Raw genomic sequence first — 28,000 nt, 5'->3', positions numbered from 1 at the left:
AGAAAATCATAAGAAAAATATACCTGAGGTCGGCCAGGGATGGTGGCTCACGCCTGTAATCCCAGCACTTTGGGAGGCTGAGGCGGGCGGATCACGAGGTCAGGAGATCGAGACTGGCCTGGCTAACACGGTGAAACCCCGTCTCTACTAAAAATACAAAAAAAAAAAAAAATTACCTGGGCGTGGTGGCGGGCGCCTATAGTCCCAGCTACTCAGGCGGCTGAGGCAGGAGAATTGCTTGAGCCCGGGAGACGGAGGTTGCAGTGAGGCGAGATCACGCCACTGCACTCCAGCCTGGGCAACAAAGCGAGACTCTGTCTCAAAAAAAAAAAGAAAAAAGAAAAATATACCTGAGGCCAAAAGAGTATAGAAAGGCTGAGATTAGCATCTAGATCCTAGTAGAGAGTGTGATATGTGAGTTGCTGATAGGATCCTCCATGTCCAAATCTCAATCCCTCCAGTCGGCCACAGTGCTTATAATTTTCACCAATGGTATCACTGCTTTGGGTGAAGCTATCAGCTCTCTCAAAGTCCCCGTTGAATGCAAATATGTCATGTGGGATGTAGAAATATTTACCCCCATTATCAACTACTTGCAAAAGTAAACTGACAAGTTTCCCTAAAGAACCAGAAAAGGTCTAGATCATGGGACCAAAGTAATTTATTCAAAGCAGAAGGAAGGATGGTGTTGAAAGACTGAGCCCTTTAAAAGTATGAAGAGATTAGATACTCACATAGAGAAGGGACTACTTAGCAGAAAAGAAAAAAGCCTATTCTAAAGGAAAGGTGAATGTTTATGAGTGTCTACTGTATGTTAGACACTTTCATGAATGTCTGTTTTCATCCTCACAACTATGTGAGATAAATATCATTATTATCATCCTCCCCATTTGTTGTATGAGAAAATTTATCCAGATAATAAGGATAGAGTTCAAGATTTAAACCCAAGTAATCTTGCTCTTTTCTTCTATGATTTACCACCTTCAACTTAGATACATAACCAGTACTCAGTCAAGTGTTGAAACAGAACTATTTGTAAATAGTTCAGCTAATGATAAGCAAAACAGGTGACGTGACGACATTCTTAGAAGGTTCTTGAGAAGTATTAAAGGTCTCAAGAACTTTGTTCTGAAGACTAGAAGATGAAGAGAGGGTTCCCTTTGATTCTCCTCAAGGCAAAAGTTTATTCATTTATGGATACCATGAGGCAGAGAGAGATAAGCAATTTGCATAGGTGTCAATAGCCTTCCATCCGTAGATAGGATTGGTTGGACTTATGTGTTGATAACAATCTCCAAACAAATAAATCCTCTCCCTTGGGTCTTTTATATCCACTCTCATATGACTTAATAACCTGTTCTTAATGGCCCATACAAATGGAGGTGTTTTGTGGTGGGAGAAATCCCAAAGAAGTAATCATTCAGAGAGCATTCTATTTGGCATTGGAAATGGTTTAGATGGATCTCTGGCCACAGTTCCACCTTCCGTCTCCATGTCAATTAATGAGTCAGCCAGGCAGTGTTTACTGTGTATAACTGCGAGGTGGAAAGATGAGAAGTGTGTCAGTCGGGGCTTTCCAGGGAAACGAAATATGACATAGATATAGATATTGATAATATTGTATTGAGAGAGGGATTTATTCCAAGGAATTTGCTTATAATATTGTGGGAATTGGCAAGTCTGAAATCTGTCGGGCAGGCTAGAAGACTGGAAACTCTCAGGAAAGAGATGCAGTGGTCTTAAGGCAGAATTTCTTCTTCCTCACAGAAACAGTTTTGCCCACCCACATTATCAAGGATCATCTCCTTTACTTAAATTCAACTGATTGTAGATATTAGCCACATCTCCAAAAGACCTCCACAGCAATACCTAGATTGGTGTTTCATTAAATAACTCAGAACTATAACCTAGGCAAGTAGAGATATAAAGTGAACCATCATAAGAAGCCTAAGGGAAGTCCCAAGGAGACCTTGAAAATCAGTATCTGCTCATGGAAATAATCAAAAGCTGACCTATAGTTCACTTGAACTACAAAAAAATTTCTCAAATCTGATTTGAGAAAAAAGGTAACAGTTGTTGAGTTCCTACTATATGCTTGACCCTTAAGTCTTTATCTCATTTATTCATTTATAATAGCAGCTAAGAGATAGATTATAGAGGCTTCATTTTACTAATGAGAAAACTGCATCTCAGGAAGGTTAAATAACTAGCCCAAAGACACAAAGTTAACAGGGCAGAGCTGGGATTCAAACCCAGATATATATGAAACCAAACCCACATTCTTTCTACAAAACAAGATGCCTGGCCTGTCTGCGTAATCTTTCCAGAAGTACAGAACAAAAGTTTTTTTTAAAAAGAGAGAGAATAATTTCTGGGCACCTACGTTCTTACCTGGATAGTTTATTTAGTTTTCATGTTTCTGTTTGTTTTTTGTTTTTAAATAAATAAGCACTTCAATTTTGAGTCAAGAGTCAAGGTTTGGGTGAGGCAGATAAACTTCCCCAAGGACACGTACTTAAATCCACATAGAAGGTGAACTAGAGGAAAGATTTCTTGACAAGTAGTGTCAGATTTTCCCCACTACACTTGCCTTAAACTGTTCCTGTATTATTATGAATTCAGACCCTCTGTCTTAAACCATAAACCGTTTGTGTTTTCTTTATTTTTAGTTCAAACCTAAATTATTTTCTGTAGCTAATGCAGTTCTTCAAATCCTCTTTTTGGAAACTGCCTTAATATTAAGCTACTTCACCGAAAAAGCGGCAATAAAAAACACGGTATTATCCATCCTTTGTTACTGTTCATTTATCTTTATCTGCAAGATTTCTGCAACAAAACACAATTGGTAATACTATAATAAACATAATAAATGTCATAGGAAGAGAGTGATGAGATGTCCATAATTAAGTCTGATTCCCTATCAAGGCTTTTTATCATTGAAAAAGTGTTTTGCTGAAAGATCTTTTTTAATGCGGGCAATTGCTTGCATCTCTCTCCTGTGGATTTAAGTTGCCTTGAATATTAAGTAACATCATATTGCCCTTTATCCATTTTTAAGATAAAAATGACAATAATTTCTCATTATCTTACTTTTTTATATAGGAGTTTATGCTTTTCAAATGCTCTCAAGTACATCATCTCAAAGACGTCATTATACTTAAAAGAGAAGCAAGGTAGAACCATCTAGTGCAGAATGAAATGAAATCTGAATCTGTTCAGCTCCAATGCAATAGTCTTGTCATAGACCACATCTAGAGATAGACAGAGTTGGCTTACAGCAGAGGTAGTCTTGCTTTGTCATAGATAGAGAAGGAGTTGTTGGTGAAGTTGTGCAGGGTTCATTACAGGCTGTCTTACAAAAAGAAAACGAAAACCATTGTGAAGCCAACCAGAGATCTTAAATCTGAGGTTCAAGTAGACTAGGAGGACAAAGAGGGTAGTCAAATGTAGAAGGCTCGGTCGGGCATAGCTGAGTTCAAAGAAATTTTCCCTAACAATTGTCCTCTGCTGATATCTTTCTCCAAATGCGGTGTCAAAGACACTGTCTGGTTTCTGACACGATGTTTGTGACCCTGAACAAGATATTTAACCTTTTGGCTCCTTACTTTTCTTATGTTACATTATGGATTTTTTGGAAAATGAATAATGCATCATTCTCAAAGATGCTGCTAAATGTTAGATGGTCATCTTTCTGTTATCTTTAGCATAAGGGGAGCAGCTGTATCAGATTTGGCTTTGCAGAAATGCATACAGTGATTTTGTTTAAGATAGTGTTAAAATTAACTGGTTTACAGGCTGGGCGCAGTGGCTCACACCTGTAATCCCAGCACTTTGGGAGGCCAAGGCGGGTGAATCACCTAAGGTCAGGAGTTCAAGAACAGCCTGACAAATATGGTGAAATCCCATGCCTACTAAAGAATTCAAAAATTAGCCTGGCATGGTGCTGTGCACCTGTAGTCCCAGCTACTCGGGAGGCTGAGACAGGAGAATCGCTTGAACCCGGGAGGCAGAGGTTGCGGTGAGCCAAGATCACACCACTGCACTCCAGCCTGGGGTGACAGAGCGAGACTCCAGCTCAAAAAAAAAAAAAAAAAAAATGGTTTACAAATTTCAAGGGAATATCAACTGGTGACATGGAATGTCTTCTTAGAAGACCACTAGATAGTGAAAAGAAGTCATCTATGGAATTAATACATTGCTAGAGAGAATTTATAAAATAGACAATAGAGGTGGATATAGTTGAGTCCCCCCAAAAAGGAAAGGGCACTGAAATTAACCTATTTTTTAACTGTAATTTTTTAATTTTTCATTTGATTGCAACTGTCTTATGTTTTTTCCTTCTTAGCTTTGACCTCATAGCCATCGGTGGCATCTCCGTCATCTTAATCTTCGACCGATCACCTTTCCTGCCTGAGAAGAGGACCCTCTGGTTGCCTTGGAATCAGTTTATTGTGGTGGAGAAAGTCACCATGCAGAGAGTTGTATCAGACCCGCCATCCTGCGATATCTCCAACTTTATCAGCCCAAACCCTATTGTGCTTCCTTCACCGCTCACATCATTTGGAGGGTCCTGTCCAGAGAGGGGAACTATTGTTCCTGAGCTGCAGGTGAGTATATCGGCCTTTGAATGTATAAAATAATAATATCATGGAGTGGTCAACAGTGTATAATAACTAAATTCCTTTTCCTATTCTTGTTGCCATCCTTATAATGTGCTGCCCTTTATTTGTCAAGAGAAGTCTTCAAATGTTTTTCTGGCACACATGTTTAAGATAATTGCTCAGGGCATTAGAATGCTATCTGTGGCCATGGAATAGAACAAGATTAAGTAGCTTTCATAAGAATTAAACTCCCATCTTTAACCTAATAAACGCTGTGCTCTAAGAACAAAGCTAGCTGGCTTGTTACTAATAACAGTATAATCCATGAGCTTGGACTGTTTGTGGTTCTGAAATTAAAGCTCCTTAAGAAATTTAGTTTTTGAGCTGGGCGTGGTGGCTCACGCCTGTAATCCCAGCACTTTGGGAGGCCAAGGCGGGCGGATCACCTGAGGTTGAGAGTTCAAGAGCAGCCTGACCAACATGGAGAAACCCTGTCTCTACTAAAAATACAAAATTAGTCAGGCATGGTGGCACATGCCTGTAATCTCAGCTACTTGGGAGGCTGAGGCAGGAGAATTGCTTGAACCCGGGAGACGGAGGTTGCAGTGAACGAGATTGCACCATTGTCCTCCAGCCTGGGCAACAAGAGTGAAACTCTGTCTCAAAAAAAAAAAAAAAAAAAGAAAGAAATCTACTTTTCTTCTATTGTCTAGTTTGTATCATTGTCATTGTTCCTAGAAGACATGACAACTTCTCTTGTCTAACTGTGTAAAGTAAATGCAGTTTTCAAGCCTGTGTGGTTTTTTTAAAAAAAGCTTTGCTTCTGAGTGTTCAAGCTTTATAGTCAGGAGAAGACATTTTTGAACCTCGATATTTTAACATTCCTGAGAATTATTCTTTATTGAACATTCAATGTTGTCATTTCAATATTAAACCATTCAAACAACCATAGTACAATTCCCTCACCACATTATAGAAACATTTTAATGATAATTAAATGTGGAAACCACCAAAATGGACTCATAGGTCTTAACAGATCCAGAAATCCAGAAGGAAATGCATGCTCCAAGATAGAATTGATTGTTCTTTCATCATAACACCAGCCACCAGCTCTTAGCAGTGCCCAGAGAATACCACTTAGATAAGGCTCACGCAAAAATACTGCCCTTCAGGAAAAGCAGTCCAGAGAGCTGCCCCTTATCTTTTCCATTGCTCTTTGCTTAGAAAGGGAGCAAAAACAAGACAGTGTTTAATGAGTACATTTGATTGGTATGCCAATCCCTTCACAGATGTCATTAGGAAGTATGGGTCTTCTTTCAGCACGGAAGTTTCCAGGCTTATCTAGGATTGCATGTTTTCTTAGGAAAATGAACTACTAAGTTGGTGAGTGTCATGCTATCCTTCTCTATTGTACTTCTGTCACCATCTGAGAAGACAGCTGGTGGACAACTCTGGTATCAAATGGCTAATGTAGAGGAAGAAAAACTGGGCAAAGTGTACACAGAAGGTATCGTGTCCTCAGAAACAGGAGAAAGACCAAAAATCCTGGACAATATGAGATACCATATGTTTAACAATCAGTTCTTCTATGTGCACAAGTTTGGAAAAGTAAGAGAGAACAAGGTTCTGAGGTAAAAATCAATAAGAGCATGAAAATATCTACACTATTCATGTCACCTTAAGTGTATTGAATAGGATGGGCTTTTTCTTCAGAGGTCTTTTGAAAAATGAAAGTCATAGAACACATGATTCAGTTTCAGTTACCACCTTTGGTTATTTAACTTTTTCTGTGGTGATAAGCAAACAAGTAATAACAATTAATTAAAGCCACGTGGTATTTTTGCTCTGAGACCAACGTTTAGTGTAAAATTTGCAGAGGAATTAGTGGGAGTTATTTGCTTCTCAGTCACACGTGCCAACTTGGAGAAACTTGTTCCCAGCCATTGCTACATCCAGGCACAGAGAAATATGTGAGAAAAATTTGATTAAAAATTTGGCCTCAGGGTCATTTCAAAGCTCCAAAGAAAACGAATTTGATGGCATCAGTAAAGATTAATTCTAGGGAAACTATAATCTTTGTCATAAAATATCACTTGCTGGGCCTGCTTCTTGAGTTCTTCCTCTTAGAGAGCTTAGCCTGAATAAGGATTACACCAATGGTTTTATGATATATGACTTAACACCAAACAAGATTTTGTGTATGTTTATATAAGAAAAAGACCCCTTAATGGAGCCCATAGTGCTGAATTGCTTGACATTCAGTGGTATGATCTTTTTCAACTCCTACTAAGCAGTTTTTGGAACACTATTGAAAAGCTGAAATTGTTCCTTACACAATCTTTCCTGGCATGGGGAAAAAATAAAAGCAATCCTTAAGGTTGGGTCTTGTCTCCATTCAGCTTTGGTGCAAAATTCAAAACCTATTATCATACAGTCTCACAAAGATTCAAGAACAAATGCCTTGACATCCTTAGACCTGTTTAAGCTCTCTCCTTTGGCATGTTTCAAAGAACAACAAAGCATGCAATATCCTCATCTACCTGCGACCACTGACAAGAGCCTATTTGGCTTTCTTTTTTTTTTTTTTTTTTATTTCAGGTTGTACAGGAGGAAATTCCCATTCCCTCCAGCTTTGTGAGGCTGAGTTACCTGAGCAGCCGCACCCCTGGGTATAAAACCCTGCTACGGATCCTTCTGACACATTCAACGATTCCTGTAGGGATGATAAAAGTACACCTCACAGTAGCTGTGGAAGGGCGACTCACACAGAAGTGGTTTCCCGCCGCGATTAATCTTGTCTACACATTTGCTTGGAACAAGACCGACATCTATGGACAGAAGGTTTGGGGCCTGGCAGAGGCTTTGGGTATGTTGAACTAATTATATGTAAATAGCAGTAGTACATGCACAGAATAGAAAATACTTGTTACATGTTGATTTGTATTTGGAATAATTATTGATTTTCTTCTGTTTAAAGGACCTAAGGCATTTTTCATTTAAACACTACCTTGAGGCCAGTTTAGAGTTCCCTTTTGACACATTTTTGCTTCAAAAAGATTTTAGTTCCCCTTTCATGATGGCTGCGTACCAATGGACTCACGCAATATCTGACTTGTAACTGTCACCAGAGCCAAATGCTGCCTTCTAAATGTGACCTTTGGTGTGACGTTCTATAGGCCATGTTTTTGGATTTGACATTTAGACTGTCATTTCTACTTAGAGACTACAAAATTCTAACTTATAGCCATCTCCACTTATTATCTTTTATGTCTAAGATGGTTAGACTTCATTAACTTGTTACTTCTTCAGGTTAAATAAAAAATCATCCTGCCTTCCTATTCCTTTTGATTTTCTCTAATCTCAAGACTTGAAAACCTAGAATTTTATAGATAGCAGGGACCTTAAGAGGTCCTTTGGGCCTATGGTTTTCAGATATTTAATTCTCCCAGACAAACGACATTTTTTTAAAATGAGGCAGAGATAGATTTGCCAATGTTTTATTTTGTCAAGTAAGAATATTTTTAAAAGAACTCACTATAATATACTATTCCTACCACTACCATAATTTCATATATGAGGGATACCTTAACAGCAGAAAAGAAAAAATAGTCTGTTTTAAGAAATGATGGCAAGCAATGGAACCCTGACACTCAGAGAGAGATAAACTAACACCAAAGTCTTTATCTCTCTCACTCTGTAGAAAACAGAGAAACCTTTCTAAGGAACTTGATATAGGTCTGTAGACCTGCAGTTTGGGAGCCATTAATCCTTGTACCTTCAGGAAGCAGCTCATGTAAATCACCCTTGGACAGATGAGAAGATTATTTTAAAGCTCTCCAAAAGAGACATTTAGACATCCTCCCTTGGAAGTGTCTATCATGGTATAATTCCCACAGAGCTGACCTATATTTCTTAGACTATAGTATGTCAATTTTCTTTTCCCAGAGGGAAAGAGAGAGAGAGAGAGAAAGACTGATGACTCTTCTCTGCCCAAGAGACCCTCATATATTTAAATAATTAACTCATTTGTGTTGGACTTTACTGGTATGCAAGGAACATGGACAGGTTCATGTTACCTCAGTAAATGGGGAATTATTGTAAAGACACACAAGAAAATAAGAAAGTACAAGAAATACCATCAGTAGCCTCACAAGCAGGCCTCAAAACCTATAGCCTTGTTCAGGACACATTGCATTTCTAGAAGGTCAGCATCTGCTCTGTCAACTTAAAACCAGCTCAAGTTTTTCCAAGTCCACTGCTTCCCACAGTGGTGACTCGGCCATACTTAAGACTGGCTTCATCTCTCCTCCTGCCATACTAACTACCCTCCTTCTCTCTCTCAGCTCTTCACATTCTATGTGGTCTGCTAACTTGCTGTGTATCTCGCATTCAGGTTCCTCTCAGAGAAAATATTGTATTGTGTCAGCCATTTACTGTGCAGTCCAGAACACCCTTGTAAGGCAGAACTTTAGCATTAGGCTACCATGAAAGTTGCTGACCAGCCTCCGGAGTCCTGCTTAATCCCTATTCTATTGAGCCAGACTCCTTCCCCGGGTTCAAATAATTCCTTCTCTACTTACGAGCTGTGTGACATTGGATAAATTAATCTCCAAATGCCACAGTTTCTCCATCTACAAAGTGAATATCATAAAGATTATGTTACTCATAGGTTTCTTATGATATGATGATTAAATGAGGTGAGTAACATAAAGTGCTTGGCACATCGTAAGCATTCAACAAATGTCAGTTGCTGGTATTGTTTTTTTTTCATTTTGTTGTGGCCAGGGTACTGTGATCACATAGTATAAAGCATGGAGTCTGTGCAGGTATTTGTTGCCTCAGCTTCTCTAAGAAGGGTGTTGTGAGTATAACAGGCAAGCACTTTGTGCTACTTACTCTCCATTTGCCCTCCCTGCCCACCCCACCCCTCCGCCCCCAACAAACACACGCGCACATAATCTCTTTTCTGTCCTTCTCTGTGCTCTGAGAGGCTGGCTTCCATGGACTGCATTCCCTGAACGCCTTGCTCTTTAACTTCCCGCTTGATTTGGTCGATGAGTGGCACCATCTGGAGACTGTGGAAAGAGAACAAGGTCAGGGTATTTATCCCTCTCCCTGCTTTACTGCAGACTGCATTAGACAATAGCAGCTCCTGTCTAGTAGCCCCTCCTCCAAATCCCCATGCTCTCTCTTGCCTTCTGTATCATCACTCCATCGTCTTCCCCCTACAAGCCCAGAAGGTTTACCAGTTATGCCAGTGCTTAGGTGGCTCTCCCTTCCTTGATAATTCCCTTAACTCTGCCCATGCCTTAATTCGAACTCCCTGCGGTGAACGTTTACAAGTGCGACATCTCATTCCTGCTGAGACCCTCACTGAATCATACTCAAAGCCTCTAATTCTCTTCTCCATGATATTATCCTACAGCATTTCCTTCACTAGGCAGATAATCCAAAATTCCTCTGATTTTTCTCTATAGGTCCTTATTTTCCAATTCTTTTAATTTATTATTTATTTATTTATTTTTATTATACTTTAAGTTCTAGGGTACATGTGCACAACATGCAGGTTTGTTACATATGTATACATGCACCATGTTGATGTGCTGCACCCGTTAACTCGTCATTTACATTAGGTTTATCTCCTAATGCTATCCTTCCCCCCTCCCCCCACCCCACGACAGGCCCCGGTGTGTGATGTTGCCCTTCCTGTGTCCAAGTGTTCTCATTGTTCAATTCCCACCTATGAGTGAGAACATGTGGTGTTTGGTTTTTTTGTCCTTGCGATAGTTTGCTGAGAATGATGGTTTCCAGCTTCATCCATGTCCCTACAAAGGACATGAACTCATCCTTTTTTATGGCTGCATAGTATTCCATGGTGTATATGTGCCACATTTTCTTAATCCAGTCTATCGTTGTTGGACATTTGGGTTGGTTCCAAGTCTTTGCTATTGTGAATAGTGCCGCAGTAAACATACGTGTGCATGTGTCTTTATAGCAGCGTGATTTATAATCCTAATTTATTTATTTTTAAACTTTTATTTCAAGTTCAGGGGTATGCATGTAGGCTTGTTATATAGGTAAATTCATGTCACAGGGTTTGTTGTACAGATTGTTTTGGCACCCATTTACTAAGCCTAGTACCCAATAGTTATTTTTTCTGCTCCTTTCCCTCCTCCCAGCCTCCACCCTCAAATAGGCCCCAGTGTCTGTTGTTCCCCTCTTTGTGTCCATGAGTTATCATCATTTAGCTCCCACTTATAAGAGAGAACATGCGGTATTTGGTTTTCTGTTTCTGCGTTAGTTTGCTAAGGATAATAACCTCCAGCTCCATCCATGTTCCCGCAAAAGACACAATGTCATTCTTTTTTATGGCTGTACGGTATTCCATGGTATATAAGTACCACATCTTTTTTATCCAATCTGTCACTGATGGGCATTTAGGGTGACTCCACGTCTTTGCTATTGTGAATAGTGCTGCAATGAACGTTTGTGTGCATGTGTCTTTATAGTAGAATGGTTCATATTCCTACCCAAAGAATGGGATTTCTGGGTCAAATGGAAATTCTGTTTTTAGGTCTTTGAAGAATTGACACGCTGCTTTCCGTAATGGCTGAACTAAATTCATGCTCCTACCAACAGTGTTTAATTGTTCCCTTTTCTCCACAACCTCGCCAGCATCTATTATTTTTTGACTTTTTTAAAATTTGCATTTCTCTAATGATGGGTGATATTGAGCTTTTTTTAATATGCTATTGGCCACATATATGTCTTCTTTTGAAAAGCATCTGTTCATGCCCTTTGCCTACTTTTTAATAGGGTTGTTAATTTTTTTCTTATTAATTTGTTTAAGTTCCTTATAGATGCTGGATATTAGACATTTGTCAGATGCATAGTTTGCAAATATTTTCTCCTATTCTTTAGGTTATCTGTTTGCTCTGTTGATAGTTTCTTTTGCTGTGCATAAGCTCTTAAATTTTGTTAGATCCCATTTGTCAATTTTTGCTTTTGTTGTGATTGATTTTGGTGTCTTCCTCATGAAATTTTTGCCTGTTGCTGTGTCCAAAATGGTATTACCTAGATTGTCTTCCACGGTTTTTATAGTTTTGGGTTTTACATTTAAGTCTTTAATCCATCTTGAGTTGATTTGTGTATGTGGTGTAAGTAAGGGGTCCAGTTTCAATCTTCTGTATGTGGCTAGCCAGTTATTGCAGCACTGTTTTTTGAATAGGGAGTCCTTTCCCCATTGCTTGTTTTTGTCAGCTTTGTTGAGGATCAGGTGGTTGTAGATGTGTGACCTTATTTCTGGGCTCTCTGTTCTGTTCCATTGGTCTGTGTGTCTGTTTTTATACCAGTACCATGCTGTTTTGGTTACTGTAACCCTGTAGTATAGTTTGAAGTTGAGTAATGTGATGCCTCCAGCTTTTTTTCTTTTTGTTTAGGATTGCCTGGGCTATTTAGGCTTTTTGGGGGGTTCCATATGAATTTTAGAGTTTTTTTTCTAATTCTGGGAAGAATGTCATTGGTAGTTTGATAGAAATAGCATTGAATCTGTAAATTGCTTTCAGTGGTATGGCCATTTTTACGATATTGATGCTTTTTATCCATGAGCATGGAATGCTTTTCTGTTTGTTTATGTTATCTCAGATTTATCTGAGCAGTGGTTTTGTAATTCTCTTTGAGAGATTTTTCACCTCCCTGGTTAACTGTATTCCTAGATATTTTATTCTTCTTGTGAATATTGTGAATGGAAGTGTGTTCCTGATTTGGCTCTCAGCTTGGCCGTTGGTGGTGTATAGGAGTGCTAGTGATTTTTGTACATTGATTTTGTATGCTGAAACTTTGCTGAAGTTATCAGCTAAAGGAGCTTTGGGGCCAAACCTATGGGGATTTCTAGATATAGAATCATGTTATTTGCCAACAGGATAGTTTGACTTCCTGTCTTCCTATTTGGATGCCTTTTATTTCTTTTTCTTGCTGTATTGCTCTGGCCAGGACTTCCAATACTATGTTGAATAGGACTGATGAGAGAGGGCATCCTTGTCTTGTGCCAGTTTTCAAGGGGAATGCTTCCAGGTTTTGCCCATTCAGTATGATGTTGGCTGTGGGGTTGTCATAGATGGCTCTTATTATTTTGAGCTATGTTCCTTCAATACCTAGTTTATTATGGAGAGTTTTTAACATGAATGGGTGTTGAATTTTATCAAAGCCGTTTATGCATCTATTGAGATAATCAAGTGGTTTTTTTCTTTAGTTCCATTTATGTGATGAATCACATTTATTAATTTGAGTATGTTGAACCAACTTTACATCCCAGGGATGAAGCATACTTGATCATAGTGGATTAGCTTTTTGAAGTGCTGCTGGATTCAGTTTGCAAATTTTTTTTAAGGATTTTTGCATCAATATTCATCAGGGATATTGGCCTGAAGTTTTCTTTTCTGTTGTGTCTCTGCCGGGTTTTGGTATCAGGATGATGCTGGCCTCATAGAATGAGTTGGGGAGGAGTCCCTCCTCAATTTTTTGGAATAATTCTGGTGGGAATGGTACCCGCTGTTCTTTGTACATCTGCTAGAATTTCACTGTGAATCCACCTGGTCCTGGGGTTTTTGTTTGTTGGTTGGTTGGTTGGTAGGCTATTTATTACTGATTCCATTTCAGAGCTCATTATTGGTCTGTTCAGGGAACCAATTTCTTCCTGGTTCAATGTTGGGACGGTGTATATGTCCATGAATTTATTAATCTCTCCTAGGTGTTCATAGTATTTTCTGATGGTTATTTACATTTCTGTGGAGTCAGTGGTAGCATCCTGTTTGTTGTTTCTAGTTGTGTTTATTTGGACCTTCTCTCTTTTTTTCTTTATTAATCTAGCTAGTGGCCTACATATCTTACTAATTTTTCAAAAAACCAACACCTGAATTTGTTGATCTTTTAAATAGTTTTTCATATTTTCTAATTCTTTATGATCTTCCTTAGGCCCCAGTTGGGTTTTGAGGGGGTTGTTTTTGTTTTTGTTTTTTGCTTTTTTTCTTAAATTGTGACACTTAGAAATTTACCGAGTCCTCTCATGAAGAGCTGACCAGTACAGCATCTAGTAGTCATTTCTTGCTAGGGTTCACATAAATGCAGCTCAGCTGCATTTTTTTTTTAATAACAGGCTTATTGAGGTATAATTCATAGACCAGAAAGTTCACTCCCTTAAAGTGTACAATTCATTGGCTTTTAGTATTTTCACAAGGTTGTACAACCACCACCAATATCTAATTCCAGAACATTTTCATCATCACTCCACAAAGTAACCCTGTACATATTAGCAGTCACTCCCCACTCCTCCCTCCCCCAAGTCCTAGAATCCACTCATCTCCATTTTGTCTATATGGATTTATTTATTGGCTTGTTTTTCATGGCATAATGTTTTCAAAAGATCCATTTTCTGACAATGGTAAAACATCTGAACAGTTGGTAGAATGAAGTTAGAGAATCTACTACTCTGAAGATGGATTGTGAGCTCCATAAGAACACAGTAGATGATAAATAGTTCAGATGATAAATGAATGGAAACAAATAGGATCAAATATACAACCATTGCGCTGATACCTTAATATTTATCATTAAATCTAAACAAACAAGGAAATGTCTATTTGTACTCCTGGTGATATTTTATAATCACTTAACTGATATGGGAGGAAATAGACTGAATTTTGCACCAGCGACAGTGCTGTATCTGACACTTTTCAGATTTGCTTCAAATTCAGAAATACTAGTATAGCTATTTGGTAGGCAGAATAATAGCCACCCCCACAAAGATGTCCATCCTTGGAAACTATGAATATGTTATGTTGCATGCCAAAAGAGAATTAAGGTTACAGATGAAATTAAGATTGTTAGCTTCTGATTTGAGATTGGAGATTATCCTGGTCTATCTGGGTAGGCTCACTTTGTCATAAGGGTCCTTATAAACAGAGAAGGGAGCGGAAGGGGAGGTCGGAGTTGCATGAGGATATAACTATGGAAGAAAGGCACAGAGAGATGCAACATTGCTGGCTTTGAAGATGAGGGAAGAGAGCCACAAACTAAGGCGTGCAAGCAGCTATTAGAAGCTGGAAAAGGCAAAGAAATGGATTTTCCCTTAGAGCCTCTGGAAAGGAACTCAGCCCTGCGGACACCTTGATTTTTGCTCAGTGAGACCCGTTTGAGAATTCTGGCCTCCATGACTGTAAGATGAGAATTTTTTCTTGTTCAAAGCCTTTAAGTTTTTGGTAATTTGTTACAGCAGAGATTGGAAACTAATATAAGACATGACCAGCATTCATGCAGTCCAGTTAGAGCAATGATTTTGGTTAAAACTGTGACTAGAAAGATCTCCCACTCTTTCTCCTCCCATGCCAGTTAAATATGAATCTCTGGCCCACTCACTTCTGGGTGATGGAGAAAGAAAGGTTCAGGTTTAAACAAGCTGAATTTAAAGTGATGGTGAATATCTAAATTAGTTTGAAATGTGGGACTCTTGTTTTCCATGTAGCTCGGCTGTAGGGAACTGGTGTAATCTCTAAGGGCTAGAATATCACAAGAGAAGAATAGAGTGTTGAGGGACAGCGAAAATGAGAAAAGAAGTGCTCGAGATCCTAGGATATACCACCATTTTTTGTAAGGAAACAGACTTTGCAACTGAAGGGATAACACCAGAGTGAATAAATCACAAACAGGGGTTGTATGAACTCCTTCCTTGGAGAAGTATCAATGGTAACTGATAAGATTGATTAATCCAAGTACAATATTGATCAAGTAGAAGAAGAGTAAAATCATCCCCAGGGTTCCAGTACAAAAGCCACAATCACTAGTTCATCCGGCTTAAAGATTTTGTTGTCTGATACACAGACAAGCCTCACCTGCTAAAAACTCCATGTGAGCGTTTTAAATAAGTTGGACTTAGTGCTTTATTCTTTGACTCTAAATAAAGTACGATGTCTGGAAATCATTGTATTTTATTTAGTTTCTTTCCCAACTCTGCTGCTTGCAAAACAATGTAAAAAAAATCATTACTGTTAAGTTCACAGGGCTGTTAAAATTCTAGAGATGGCTTATTTAATTTGACAAACTGGCTTGTTCAGGGGCTCTGATCTGCATCCATTATGTGAATTTTGTCAAAATAATTCCTGACGTCCGCCTGTGTCTGCATACATTATCAATATGTAATAATGCATTCTGCCTCGTCTTTATTTTAATTAAATTAAATTGCAGCAGTTTGGAGTCCTGGAAGTTCAGGAAATCAGCCATCTGCTGTTAGTAGCTCTGCTATAAACAATTCTATTTTTCTTCAAGGTTATTGGCAACAACAATTGCATAATTATTTAGTATAGTAGTTTGGCAACGAAGAATGGTGTTTCTGGGAAAACTAGACTTCCTAAAGGGTTCACGACACATAGGAGTCTGTCTAAATTGTGTTAGAGAGAAACAGGGGAACATTAATAGTAATAGGTGCTAAGCTATGGTTGCTCTGTGCACACAAAACATTCCTGAGAGCGATGCTTTAGCGTTCATAAATTTCCCTTCAGTAAAACCTAAGCAGGTTGGGCAGCCACAAAAATAGCATCCACTGAATATTTTAATAATAAATGGGTAGTGCTTTACAATTTGCAAACTACTTCCACATATATTATCTCATTTTAATCCTTATAACATTCCTGCCTGGTAGGCATGGCAGAATTAGTATGATCTTCATATTGCAGAGGGGGAAACTGAGGGTCAGAAAGAAAAAGTAACTGGCCTAGAGTCCTGTACAGAGCAGGGATTCAAACTCGGGTCTCCCAGTCCTGAGTTCTGTATGCCTTTCAATGCTGCCTCTCCTCACTAAAGTAACCAACCCACCTTACTGAGTACCCAATTCAACGCCCCAGTGGTTTTCTATCAGAGAAGCTAGCAGAGATAATAATCTTTCATCATTTCTCTCCACTCATGAATTCATAATCGTTAACTGAAAGCAGGGCTGTTTTATCCATTCAACTTCATAGGCACAGTGCCAAGGATGTGAGCTTTTCAAGGACCTACAAAATGTTTGCTACCTAAAAAACAAGTTTATTGTCACCAGAAGATGAAAAGGAAATCTGAAAATCAACGTTAATAAATGTTTAAATAAGTGTCTGAAAAAATGGAGCATCATGTCAGCTTGTGAACTACAACTCAATTTTCATCCTTACATATGAAATATGTTTAATGTAGGATATGAGTTGTATACATTTTAATATGTCTTATAAGATATAAGATAGGATATCCAAAAGTAAGAGTTCCTACCAAGGTTTTCAGATGGCCTTCACTAATACTTTCATAAGCAAGTGGTCTTGTGCCCATTTCAAACTGCTGGTCACACCCATTAGTAGACTGTGAAATCTATTTGGTGAGTCAACCAGCATTTTTGTTTTGAAAAATTGAATAGAATGTGATGGAATATAATAGAACCGAAGTGAACAGAATTAAATAGAACATACCAGAATGTGATGCTACAAAGACAGTATTGTCTTGGAAAACTTTGTTTCGTGTGTGTGTGTGTGTGTGTGTGTGTGTGTGTGTGTGTGTGTGTGTATCTCCCCATGTGGATGCTGGGTCACAACTAACGAATTGTGTTTCTCATCATGACTTTCAGACATGAAAGTTTAAAAGCCATTGGTAAGATGATAAGCCCAGAAACAGAAAAATTAAATGACTTATCAAACCATGTGACTTATTTTCCAAATCAGCGTTTGTGACTGTTATTGTCTTCTGGTCCCCTCTACCAACCCGTATCAGAGGGGACTATGGAGGTATCTCTTCAACATTGGGTGACCACATAATTTATCATTCAAACCAGGTACTTTTGAGAGTAAAAGGAGATACTGTTAATAATTACATCAAGAAAACAACATAACCAAGCACCATTTTGGGCCATTTGGGTTACATGGCACTTCTACTTCAAGGCTATCCCTAGCTTCCAGTCCTTGTCTCTTAAATTCTGAACAAATAAAAAGTTATTTATTAAGCACTACTGAATTGTGGGTCTTCCCCCTCAATAGCTGTTATCTAGCATAGTAGATGAAAGCATTTGCCTATGAGTTGCTGGGTTTGAGCTCTGGCTCTGCCATTTACTAGCCATGTGACCTTGGACTTAATAACTTCATTCTTTGAGTCTCTATGATATCGATCAAACTGGAGTAAATATAGTTTCCTCATGAGTTTGAGTCTTCAAATTAGGTCATATGCACAAAAACATATCTAATTGTTATGTATTATACAAATGTAAGACATATTATTTTGTGGTAATTATTAGGGAGATCATTGATAAAAATTCCAGAAAGTAGGCTGGGCATGGTGACTCACACCTGTAATCCCAGCACTCTGGGAGGCCAAGGCGGGTGGATGACCTAAGGTCAGGAGTTCAAGACCAGCCTGGCCAACATGGTGAAACACCGTCTCTACTAAAAATAAAAAAAAATTAGCCGGGTGTGGTGGCGCATGCCTGTAATCCCAACTACTCGGGAGGCTGAGGCAGGAGAATCACTTGAACCTGGGAGGTGGAGGTTAACAATGAGCCATGATCACACCACTGCACTCCAGCCTGGGCAACAAGAGTTAAACTCTGTCTAAAAAAAAAGAAAAAAAAATCCAGAAAGTAGGTAATCCTTCAAGATATGGCTTCTCTCACATGAAAAATTATCCTGCCCTGTGTAATATTCAGTATATCTCCAGTGCTTCATAGATCACCTGCCTGGCACATAGAGCAGCTTGGCGAAGGTTTGCTGTGTCATTACATAACAGCACCTCACTTTCCGTTACGATATTGAATCCCTTTTAATGAATGACATTGTTTCAAAGGATGGCCAGTCCATTTTCAAGGTGAGTCTATTTCCAAAACCCCTGCCTTCCCCCAAAATATTCCTAAATACTGCTAGGGGATAGTAATCTTACAATTTTTTACTGGGTAGGGACAGGGAGGGTTGTTGTTCTTCACTTGTTTTTGATGCACTGGAGAGAAACTGACTCTCTAGCCACCCTGACCTTCTTTAAATCTCTCAAAGCTACCAAGTCTCAAGGCCTTCCACACATGCCACTCTCTCTGCCTAGAATGCCCTCCCCTATAAAGGTAAACCCTTTCTTGGTAAAGAGGCTTTTCCTTGCCTCCACAGTCCAACATAAATTTCCTGGTTACACTCTCTCATAATGCTCAGCATTTTCCCATCATAACCTTTATTACAATTTGTGTTCGTGTGTGTGTGTATGTGTTATTTGTTTTACTTTTATATTTGTTCTTCCCACTTGAATGTAACCTCTGCTGGGGGGAGGGATGCAGTCTTGTTCAACCTCATATCCCCAGTGCCCCACAAACTGCCTGTCGACAAGAGGTACCCATGAAATATTGCATATTTGTTGAATGACCGAACAAGGAAATGAATACCGACAGAGGATCAGGGTGATCCCTTAGCCTTGCCTATATAATGGAATGGTGGGTCTACCCAGAGAGAGGAGGGCAGTGCCCAGGTACGCAAAGGTACTCACAAATGTTATACATGAGCCTGTATATCACTCTGCCTTTGATGGCAATATAGGTTATCCATGTTGGCTTTTATGCAGCTAGGCTTGGACAAAGCAGCCAGAAAAAAAAATCTCATAATATTAGGTTTTACTGTATGGAACCTCTTGGCAAAAGTGTTGCATAGCTGTCTCACTCCTGGATTCTTTTAATTTCCTACCTGTACTTTCTCTTCATTCAACGACCTCACTCTAACACTATCATATTTAACCCTTGTTTTTGTACAAAAATAGGGTAAAGATCTTAAGTAAGGGGTTGCCAAATCAAATCCAGTGATTCACTGAAAGGATAATACATCATGTCCAGGTAAAGTTTATTGTAGGGCAAGAAAGATGGTTCAACACTGGGAAATCTATTGCTATAATTCACTGTCTTAACAGATTAAAGGGGAAAACTATGTGAATATGTCCATAAGTGTCAAAAAGACACTTGATGAAAATTCAACACCTGATTCTGACACTCTTAGTAAGCTAGGAATAATAGATAAACAAAGTATTTCAGGCCACTGGGCAGTGTGTCAAATTGAGAAACCTCTGGGCTCATCCTATCCTACGATAAATCACTAGAGAATAGGGAAAGATAGAAGAATCTCTGAGAGCAGGTACTTGTTTTAAATAGATAGCATTTTGTCTAATTGGTCTATTTTGCCATGGCCTTCATTTGGTTCTTTAGGTTTTTTGTCTTTTGTTGTTGTTTTCGTTTTTGCATTAATCTTGTATTTTAAAAGAATGGAAAATATTTATTGCTATATTCAATAATTCCTTTTGGAGAAGAAGATTTTCATCTTGTAATTAGGTACCTTTTAAATATCATGAAATTATTTTTAGATGTTCCCTGAGTTCATGAAGGTAACATGTAAATTTCTCACATTGACTATCAGACGACTTTTAATTATATATTGCCTTCATAAATGCAACCATTATAAATTCTGAAGCCTTAGCCTGAAGCTGTTGAAAGTCATCTGCTTAATCTTGTCATATTCCACACGTCAGCTTCATTGCGTGGCACCTTTACCTTGGCTACTTAATGTCAGTCTCCTATCCTAGCCCTTATAGATGAATGTCACAGTAACTAAACTAAGTTATCAGGGACGCCGTGACCCTCAGCCTTCTTGCCATCCCCATGTCATACAAATGCTGCCGCTCTGATAAGTAGAATGAACATTCAGTTATTTTTCCAATGTCAAATGGCTTTGGAGGAGCAAGCTACAATCTTTTACTCAGTCTTCTTTACAAGCCAGTGTAATATTTGCAAGATGACGAACAGTGAAGTCAGAGGTGCAATCCTGTGACCAGAGGATAGAATCCTCTGCAAAAGTAACAGGACTATCTCAACAATTAGTGGCTGTTGGTTAAGGAGCATTCCATGAATATCTCTGTGTGGAGGTGAAGGAGAGAATACAGGAAGGCAGAAATCCAGATGGAATTAGAAGAGTCACAAGGGAGGTGATCACATGGCTCAGAGAAAGTATTATTCCGTAATAATTACTCACTGTCAACTGCCTTCTCAGTATATGCACACCAGCGTGAAGCCATTATGCTAACCCCTAGGAAGTGTAGTCCAGAACCCCTTATCCACTGATTCCTGCTCACTGCCAGTCTAGTCTACTTTCTACAGCTTCTCTGAGATGTGGATGAATTTTTTGTCCTTTCTATTACACTTTTCTCCCTAGTCCCTACTCCAGAGTGCTAGAGACTGAATCTGTGCCCTGTACCATGCTATGTTGATGATCAGACGTGATAGACAACAGGCCGCCTGGGAAATGGTAGTGGTCCACTGTGCTTATTTAGCTGAGGCTCAGCTGTCATAGTGTCAGGCACAGCATGGTGTCAAGACAGGGTTTTCAGTGCCAGCTCCAGTGTAACCTTTTTTCCCTATATTTAATTATATGAAAAAAGTAGGCATTCGGTGCATTATAGGCTGCTTCCATGACAGAAGGTCTAGGATTAGTTGCTACTGTATTTGCTAGTTCTTGTGAGCTTGGAGAGAAGCTCAACTCCATGGGGTGAAACATTTGCCTTCTCATAAGCTGATTGCAAGTTCCAGGATTATGTTAAAGTGGGCTGCTGTCAGAAAGAAACTTTGCCCTGTTACCCTGAGCAAGGAGCCACATACGAAAATACCCCAACACGCAGCTATTCTCATTAAAGTCAGCTGGAAATTTTGGACAAGTCTTAAATATAAATTATAACTTCATTAGCTCATAGAACTTTCTTGGGAGAAAGTAAATCTAATAAAAATTAGAGGGAACTTAGTAAGTGGTTGCCTTGTTGCTATTTGCTGTGACTGGGGAAAAAAAGTGATATAATTGTGGGGTTTGCAGCCCATGCACTTTTTTGTTGTGAACTGGAGAGCAATTCAGAGAGCAGATAGGAGGAGGTGAAAAGAGTACACATGTCTCATTACCACTGCATTGAGAACTCCTTAATTGATGCTTTATGTAAGCATTTCCTGCTGCAGAGTTGGGAGGATCTTTAACTGTTACTGAGAGAGAAAAAGCAGGCTCCAAACTACCATCACAGGTCACCAGGGCACACTACTTATTTGCAAAACTGCGCAATCACCTTCCGGAGAAGGGATTCTAGGAGAGCTCACCAAACTTACAATGTACAGAAGGCAGATCCAGTAATTGCCAGGAGTACTGTGGGGAAGGAGATGATGGCTTTAAGGGAACTTGTAATTATTGTGGTTGTGATTATTTATTAATCAAGACTTTTAAATGTTGGCAGGAGAAGCAGAAACTGTGTTATCCTACACACCAACATGGCCCTCAGTGTGCTCTCTAACCACCTGATTTTTCCAGCATAAGATTCAGTGTTCTATTTGGCTTTTGGGTTTGATCCTCAACCAGAAGTTATCAAATGTAATCTAGAAAGAATGCAATTTAGAGTGTTAGTGCTAAAGAAGGATTAAAAGGATTGTCTACTACAGTTGTCTTTGATCTGAGATCTTTGGACTTCAGAAAGTCAGTGAACTCCCTAGAGTTACATAGAAAATTTCGTATGCATATGCTTTTTTCTAGGAAGAATGTCTATAACTTTAATTAGATTCACAACAAAGTGCTCCCTGACCCAAAAGCATCTAAGAACCACCAGTTCTAGTCACTCCCTCCCACTACGCTACCAGTGAAAAGCCCAACTCCAGAAATGGAGAAGAACTTGCCTGAGCCCACACAGCTAGTTAATGATAGATCTGAGAGTTGAAGTCTTTTCTAACTCTTGGTCCAAAACCAACTCTTTGCACTTTACCAGAGTTGTTTTAGCAAGTAGAGGGGCTGTAGGAGATATCAGGGAGACTGTAGACAGTATTGATTTGTACCATAAGTGTAACTTGAACTAGATTACCTTTGAGATCCCTTTCCCCTCTGAGAGTCTATTTCCACTGTTAATAGCGAACAGCATTGGCAGAGATGATTAGTTTCCTCCACCGCCCCCAGTCCATTGGCCTCTGTTGCTAATAATGCTTGGTTGAGGATAATATTGAAATGAATCTGCATTTCATGAGTCTTTACCAGCTGATGGCTGATAGAAGGGCATCCCCGCCAGGAATGGCTACATAATTTGCAGGGCCCAGTGAAATGAAGACGGAGATACAGAGCCTCTTGTTTAAAAAGTATTACTTCAAGACAGTGACTGCAGAGCATTAAATCAAGTGTAGGGCCCTCCTAAGCATGGGTCATACCCATGAAGACGGTCCTGATCCCTATTATAAGCTTTGGTAGAGTGGAGAACAAAGAGAAGCCAGCCTGCAATTTAAAATTGGCCACAAATGATCCACAAAGTCAGAGAGTTGGGTATTTGTGATTACAGGGACTTTTTGGCTTATCTGTGAATGTGCTCACACACACATGCACATGCACACACAAATCAGTTTGACCAAAATTACCATCTTTTCCCTTCACCTAATGCCAAAAACCAAAACTAGTTGGCTTTATTTTTTCACTTTCGGACCTATTGTTCTGGCATTGTTTAAGCACCCATTTTCATTTCCAGTTTTCATAACCAAATGACAAAGGAAGGACTGAGCTCTTCAGGGGCATCTAAAGAGTCAGGTAGAGGCAGGTACTCGAAAGCTATGGCAGACCACAGACCAACAGGGGCTATTTTAAGCTGCCAGAAAGAGGGAAAGTCTCTTCAGGATATGCAGTATAATAAGCCAGTGTTCTCAGGCTTAGAGCATTATGAGGATAGAAAGCATTGTAAATTTAAGAATCAGAAATCTGGGGTTCCAACAGGTAAGCAGGTTTACCAAGAGGGAAAATGGCTAGGACTTGGTATACTTGAGCTATACATAGTTCGGTAGAGCAAAGACACTCAAGCTACCACATTCTGCATTTCACATTTCAGTGGCATACCGGGGTTCCAAGTTTAATGCACAACATCTGTGCTGCATAGCAGTTGAGGCCAAATGTTGGGTGATGTCCCACTGGTTAGTTATATGCAGAAACCAGAACATAATGTGCACAAAGTGGAATTTACACTTGCAAAACTCTAAGCAAACTTAGTCTTCTCAGCAAACCAAAAGCCAGTTAGCATAGGAAAACATAAATTGGGCAAATCCATTTGTATTAGTTTCATATGTAGTTGGTTGCCGTATAAGTGACCTAGTACTCCAAAGGCAGCTTCCTGAGTGCATTTTTCACTATAGTGGTAAAAAACCAGCCCTACCTGCACTTCTCCTACAAAGGACGAGAGAAATTATACTACCACAGCTTAATCCTGCAGAAAGCGTCTCTCTTCAGTTTTGCAGCACAGCCTCCAACCCAAAAGCCCAAATAAAGCTTAATGTCCATAAACATATGGTACCAACCTAATAAGAGCATTTATTTACTCACTCCTTCATATATTTATCCAATGTGCACTGATCACTTTTGAGTGACCAATGTTATGGTAGATGCAATGTTGTACTGTGCTAGGTGAAAGAAATTTGCAGTCAAATTTCAACTCTAATCAGAATTCAGTAGCCAAAGTGATATGCACAGAATTATCAACTAGTATAAACATGAAGCAAATATTTTACAGTTTTCTAATGTGCTGTTAACTCTTTGTTTGCAGTATCTGTGGGATATGAATATGAAACGTGCCCTGACTTTATTCTCTGGGAGCAAAGGACAGTCGTTTTACAAGGTTTTGAGATGGATGCTTCTAACCTAGGAGGCTGGTCTTTGAATAAGCATCACATTTTGAATCCTCAAAGTGGTAAGTAGCTTTTTAAATTTGTATTAATACTACTTTCCTAATGCTGTATAATACATATTCATTGCAGAAAATTTGGAAAGTACAAGATAAAAATTACTTGTAAGAATACTACTTAGAGATGACCACATTAAACGTAATAATTCTATTTTGAATTACTCTTAGTGTGGTAAGAATCAGAGCACTCTCATCTTACTCTATCCCTTCTTTGGACCACTCTCCCTGCTGTTCTCCTTGTTTGCAATTTAAATGTTAAACAAATCAGGAGAAGGGAGCAGAGGTGGCCCCTGAGTTTGTGCTTTTCCCAGACAAACTGAGTTTGCTACCCTGGTTATAACTCCTTCATCCAAGTTCCTTCACCTACTGTTGCATCTTAATGGGAAACCCATCATTAGTGTTTTCATACAGCTTTCCTCTGAGCGTCTACTGTGAAATCATATCCCTTTTCATCTAAAGTGACAGATTCTGAACAAACTATAGTAGGACATGTACATTGGGTTATTTTTCCAGAATTGGGGATCAGAATGTATTGAGGCCCCTACACACTTCCATCCAGCCATCCTTGTATCCATCCTAACTTTGTGGAACAGGTGGCTAAGGCCAGGCGATCTTATAAGGCCATGAACTGACCAAACTAAGAGATCCATTTTTTTTTTTTTTTTTTTTTTTGAGACGGAGTCTCGCTCTGTCGCCCAGGCTGGAGTGCAGTGGCGCAATCTCGGCTCACTGCAAGCTCCGCCTCCCGGGTTCACGCCATTCTCCTGCCTCAGCCTCTCCGAGTAGCTGGGACTACAGGCGCCCGCCACCACGCCCGGCTAATTTTTTTGTATTTTTAGTAGAGACGGGGTTTCACCGTGGTCTCGATCTCCTGACCTCGTGATCCGCCCGCCTCGGCCTCCCAAAGTGCTGGGATTACAAGCATGAGCCACCGCGCCCGGCCCCTAAGAGATCCATTTTATAATCACACCCATGATATCACTTCATCTGTACTATTGTCAAATCAGCTATGTCAACCAGCCCCACAGACTGAGAAACTTTGAATGACAAAGCTAACCAGATTTACTTCAACCATAGAAAGAGGCCGCCTACTATAGTCCCAGTGTGGGACTCTGAAGGTGAATGAGTCTATTGCTGTATGCCCCGCTTATACCTCTTTCCCCTCCTTCCAGGAAGATACTGAATTCCATATCAAACAGTTTATTTTTTTTTTAAGAGCAAAGATTCAGGCTGAGATATAAAATGTCAACTTTTTTTTCTGTTGTCAAAAGGAAAACCACAGTTTTAAAAGTACAAAAATGAAAGGGCAGATGCCACTTATTAAATTATTAGGTTTTTTGTTTTGATTTGAAAGAGTTTGACATTTTAAGCAGCCGTTTCTTTTCCACTCACTTTTATTGGCTTGTATGGATTGTCCCTTTCAAATGCCTGTCATTGACATTAAACACAAAGTGGGAGATGACCTCAATCGAGCCAGCCCCCAGCTGTGTGCTCCCAGTCTTGTATCCTCTTACCATTTGCTTCACACAGACTTGAAACATTCAGAACAGAAGGGAGTCATTCAGAAAGTTGGCTTTGGGGGGGGGCCCCTGATTTCCACAAATGTGTTATCTCCACCCCTAATTCACCAGTAATTAGTTTTTAGGTAATAGGCATCAAGTTATTTCTGAGAATTTTTAACAGCTTTATTGAAGTATAATTTATACATCATAAAATTTACCCATTATAAGTGTACACTTCAGTGATTTTTAGTAAATTTGTAGTTGTGCAACCATCACCAAAACCCAGTTTTAGAATATTTTTATCACCCCCAAAAGATTTTGTGTGCTCATTCAGAGCCCCACTAAATCTGCTTTGTGTTTCTACCTTTCTGAGAAATTTATTCTGAGAAAGAAGCCTTCCTTTGGATAGTTTTTTAAGAAGGAACATTTGTTCCTTTTATCATCTCATTTGTAGACGTGTATTTCCAACCAAGAACTCATCACACTTGCCGGGAAACAGATCTGAAGCCAGCTCTGCTGCTGCCTTTCAGCCTGACCTTGGACATGAAAACCTCTCTTGGGACGTTTTCGAAGTCTAAATCCCACCCACAAAGGCAGTTTTAGAGGCAGGAATGATAAGTGTGATGGAGCAGCTTTGGGAAGACCAATTTAGAAAGCGATGCTCTTTCCTCCTCTGGTCAGTCTTTTCTGACTGATTAAGCTGATTAAGGCAAGAGCAACATCTCTCCAAATTCCCCCGCTCCACTTCTCTCTGGAAAAAACATAACTCTTTAGGCATCCTGCTTTTTTTGATCAGAGACAGATAGCAGATTAAAAACAAGAATCTATCTTCCCCCAGTTTCCTCTCACTGGTTAAAAAGACACCTGTAATTAGACTGGATGTCTGCTGCCATTCTATTCTTCAGTTTCCTTTGGCTCCAAAATCATTATGCAATGGGTAGTTTCTAGCAGGCAGTGTTTTCAGACCATTTGTCATTTCCATTGCTGCAATTATATTTACCTGACAATTAACCATTGGTTGTGGAGAATTGTTTCCCAATATTAGGCCTGATATATAAAGATGGTTCTGATTTTCACTGAGATAAAAACATCAGAAACTTGTGATTTTCAACATTATTCCTTTTAAGTACATCTTCTTAGTGATTATAAAGAGGGTATATTCATTCATTTTAAGAAAACTCAGTTCTTTAAAATTATAAGAAAGTTGTGCACATCTGTTACAGAACTAAGCTATTTGTTTGGTATATCTTTTATCAAACACATCCCCTAGGGTTTTCTGCCAGTTGAGTGTTTAAAATTATTAAAAAGAACAATCTAGGGCACTAATTGGGTATTGTCATCTGTCTCAAAATTGGTAAAGAATTTCTTTTAACTTATCCTCCAAAATAGGTCAGTAGTTTGCCGACAAATGGTTTTACTGGGAGGAGAAGTAAATGTCCATTGATCACACTGGCATACCTCCCAGTTTCTGTTTATATCCTCTCAGTCAAGTACTAAGAGAAATATGTGTTGTGTCTCTGTTGATCATAAATCTGAAAAATGGTTTCTTCCTCGAAATCAGCATAAAGCACCACCCACTGGCTTTCAAGGAGATTTTTTATTTCAGACATATTTATAAGCATCAAAAGAAGTTCTGAACAAGGTAGCAAGAGGGTATGACTAGTATGTTTAAAAGTGTGCTTACCTTATTCTACAATGGGCTTGGCTTTTTGGCAAAGAAAAGGAAAACTTTGAAGAGAAAATGTGCAGTAAGCCCCATTCAGTGGGGTTTCGTTAACCGTAAACAAGATACCCAATCCTTAGCAGGAAGTTGGCCTTCACATAAATAATGTGTGTTGTCCTAGGATCATTTGATTCCCTTTTCAAAATGAGCATGTGTGGCAGAAGAAACTGGAAAGGAGGCAGCAGTAATTGATCAAGATTTCTAGGAACATAAACAAACTATTTTCAAAGCAACATTTTGCAAAAGAATTGGTGTTAAATCATGGTTGCTGGATGGTATGCCCTGGTTCTGTGTAATGGAAGGTTAAACAGATTCTTGAAACAACAAAAACACCCTTCAAAATGATCTATTTTTCCAGGGCAATACAAAAGGGGTTTGCCCATTTTTGTTTTGATTGCTTCAGCTTTAAACAGAAATGGTAATTT

At 39.2% G+C, this 28,000-nt stretch overlaps 1 protein-coding gene across 2 annotated transcripts in view; it reads left to right on the top strand.

The window, feature by feature from the left end:
- Nucleotides 1-28,000, top strand: part of TENM1 (teneurin transmembrane protein 1) — an 815,747-nt gene that overhangs the window by 666,681 nt on the left and 121,066 nt on the right. For both annotated transcript variants that reach the window (XM_055269101.2, XM_055269106.2), the window contains 3 exons: nt 4,346-4,607; nt 7,200-7,467; nt 24,213-24,356. In XM_055269101.2, coding sequence (XP_055125076.1) covers nt 4,346-4,607; nt 7,200-7,467; nt 24,213-24,356 — 674 coding nt within the window. The remainder of the gene's footprint in view (nt 1-4,345; nt 4,608-7,199; nt 7,468-24,212; nt 24,357-28,000) is intronic.

This window comes from Symphalangus syndactylus, chromosome X (genome assembly GCF_028878055.3).
Source record: "Symphalangus syndactylus isolate Jambi chromosome X, NHGRI_mSymSyn1-v2.1_pri, whole genome shotgun sequence".
NCBI classification, from domain to species: Eukaryota; Metazoa; Chordata; class Mammalia; order Primates; family Hylobatidae; genus Symphalangus; species Symphalangus syndactylus.
This window is presented reverse-complemented; position numbering and strand designations above follow the sequence as displayed.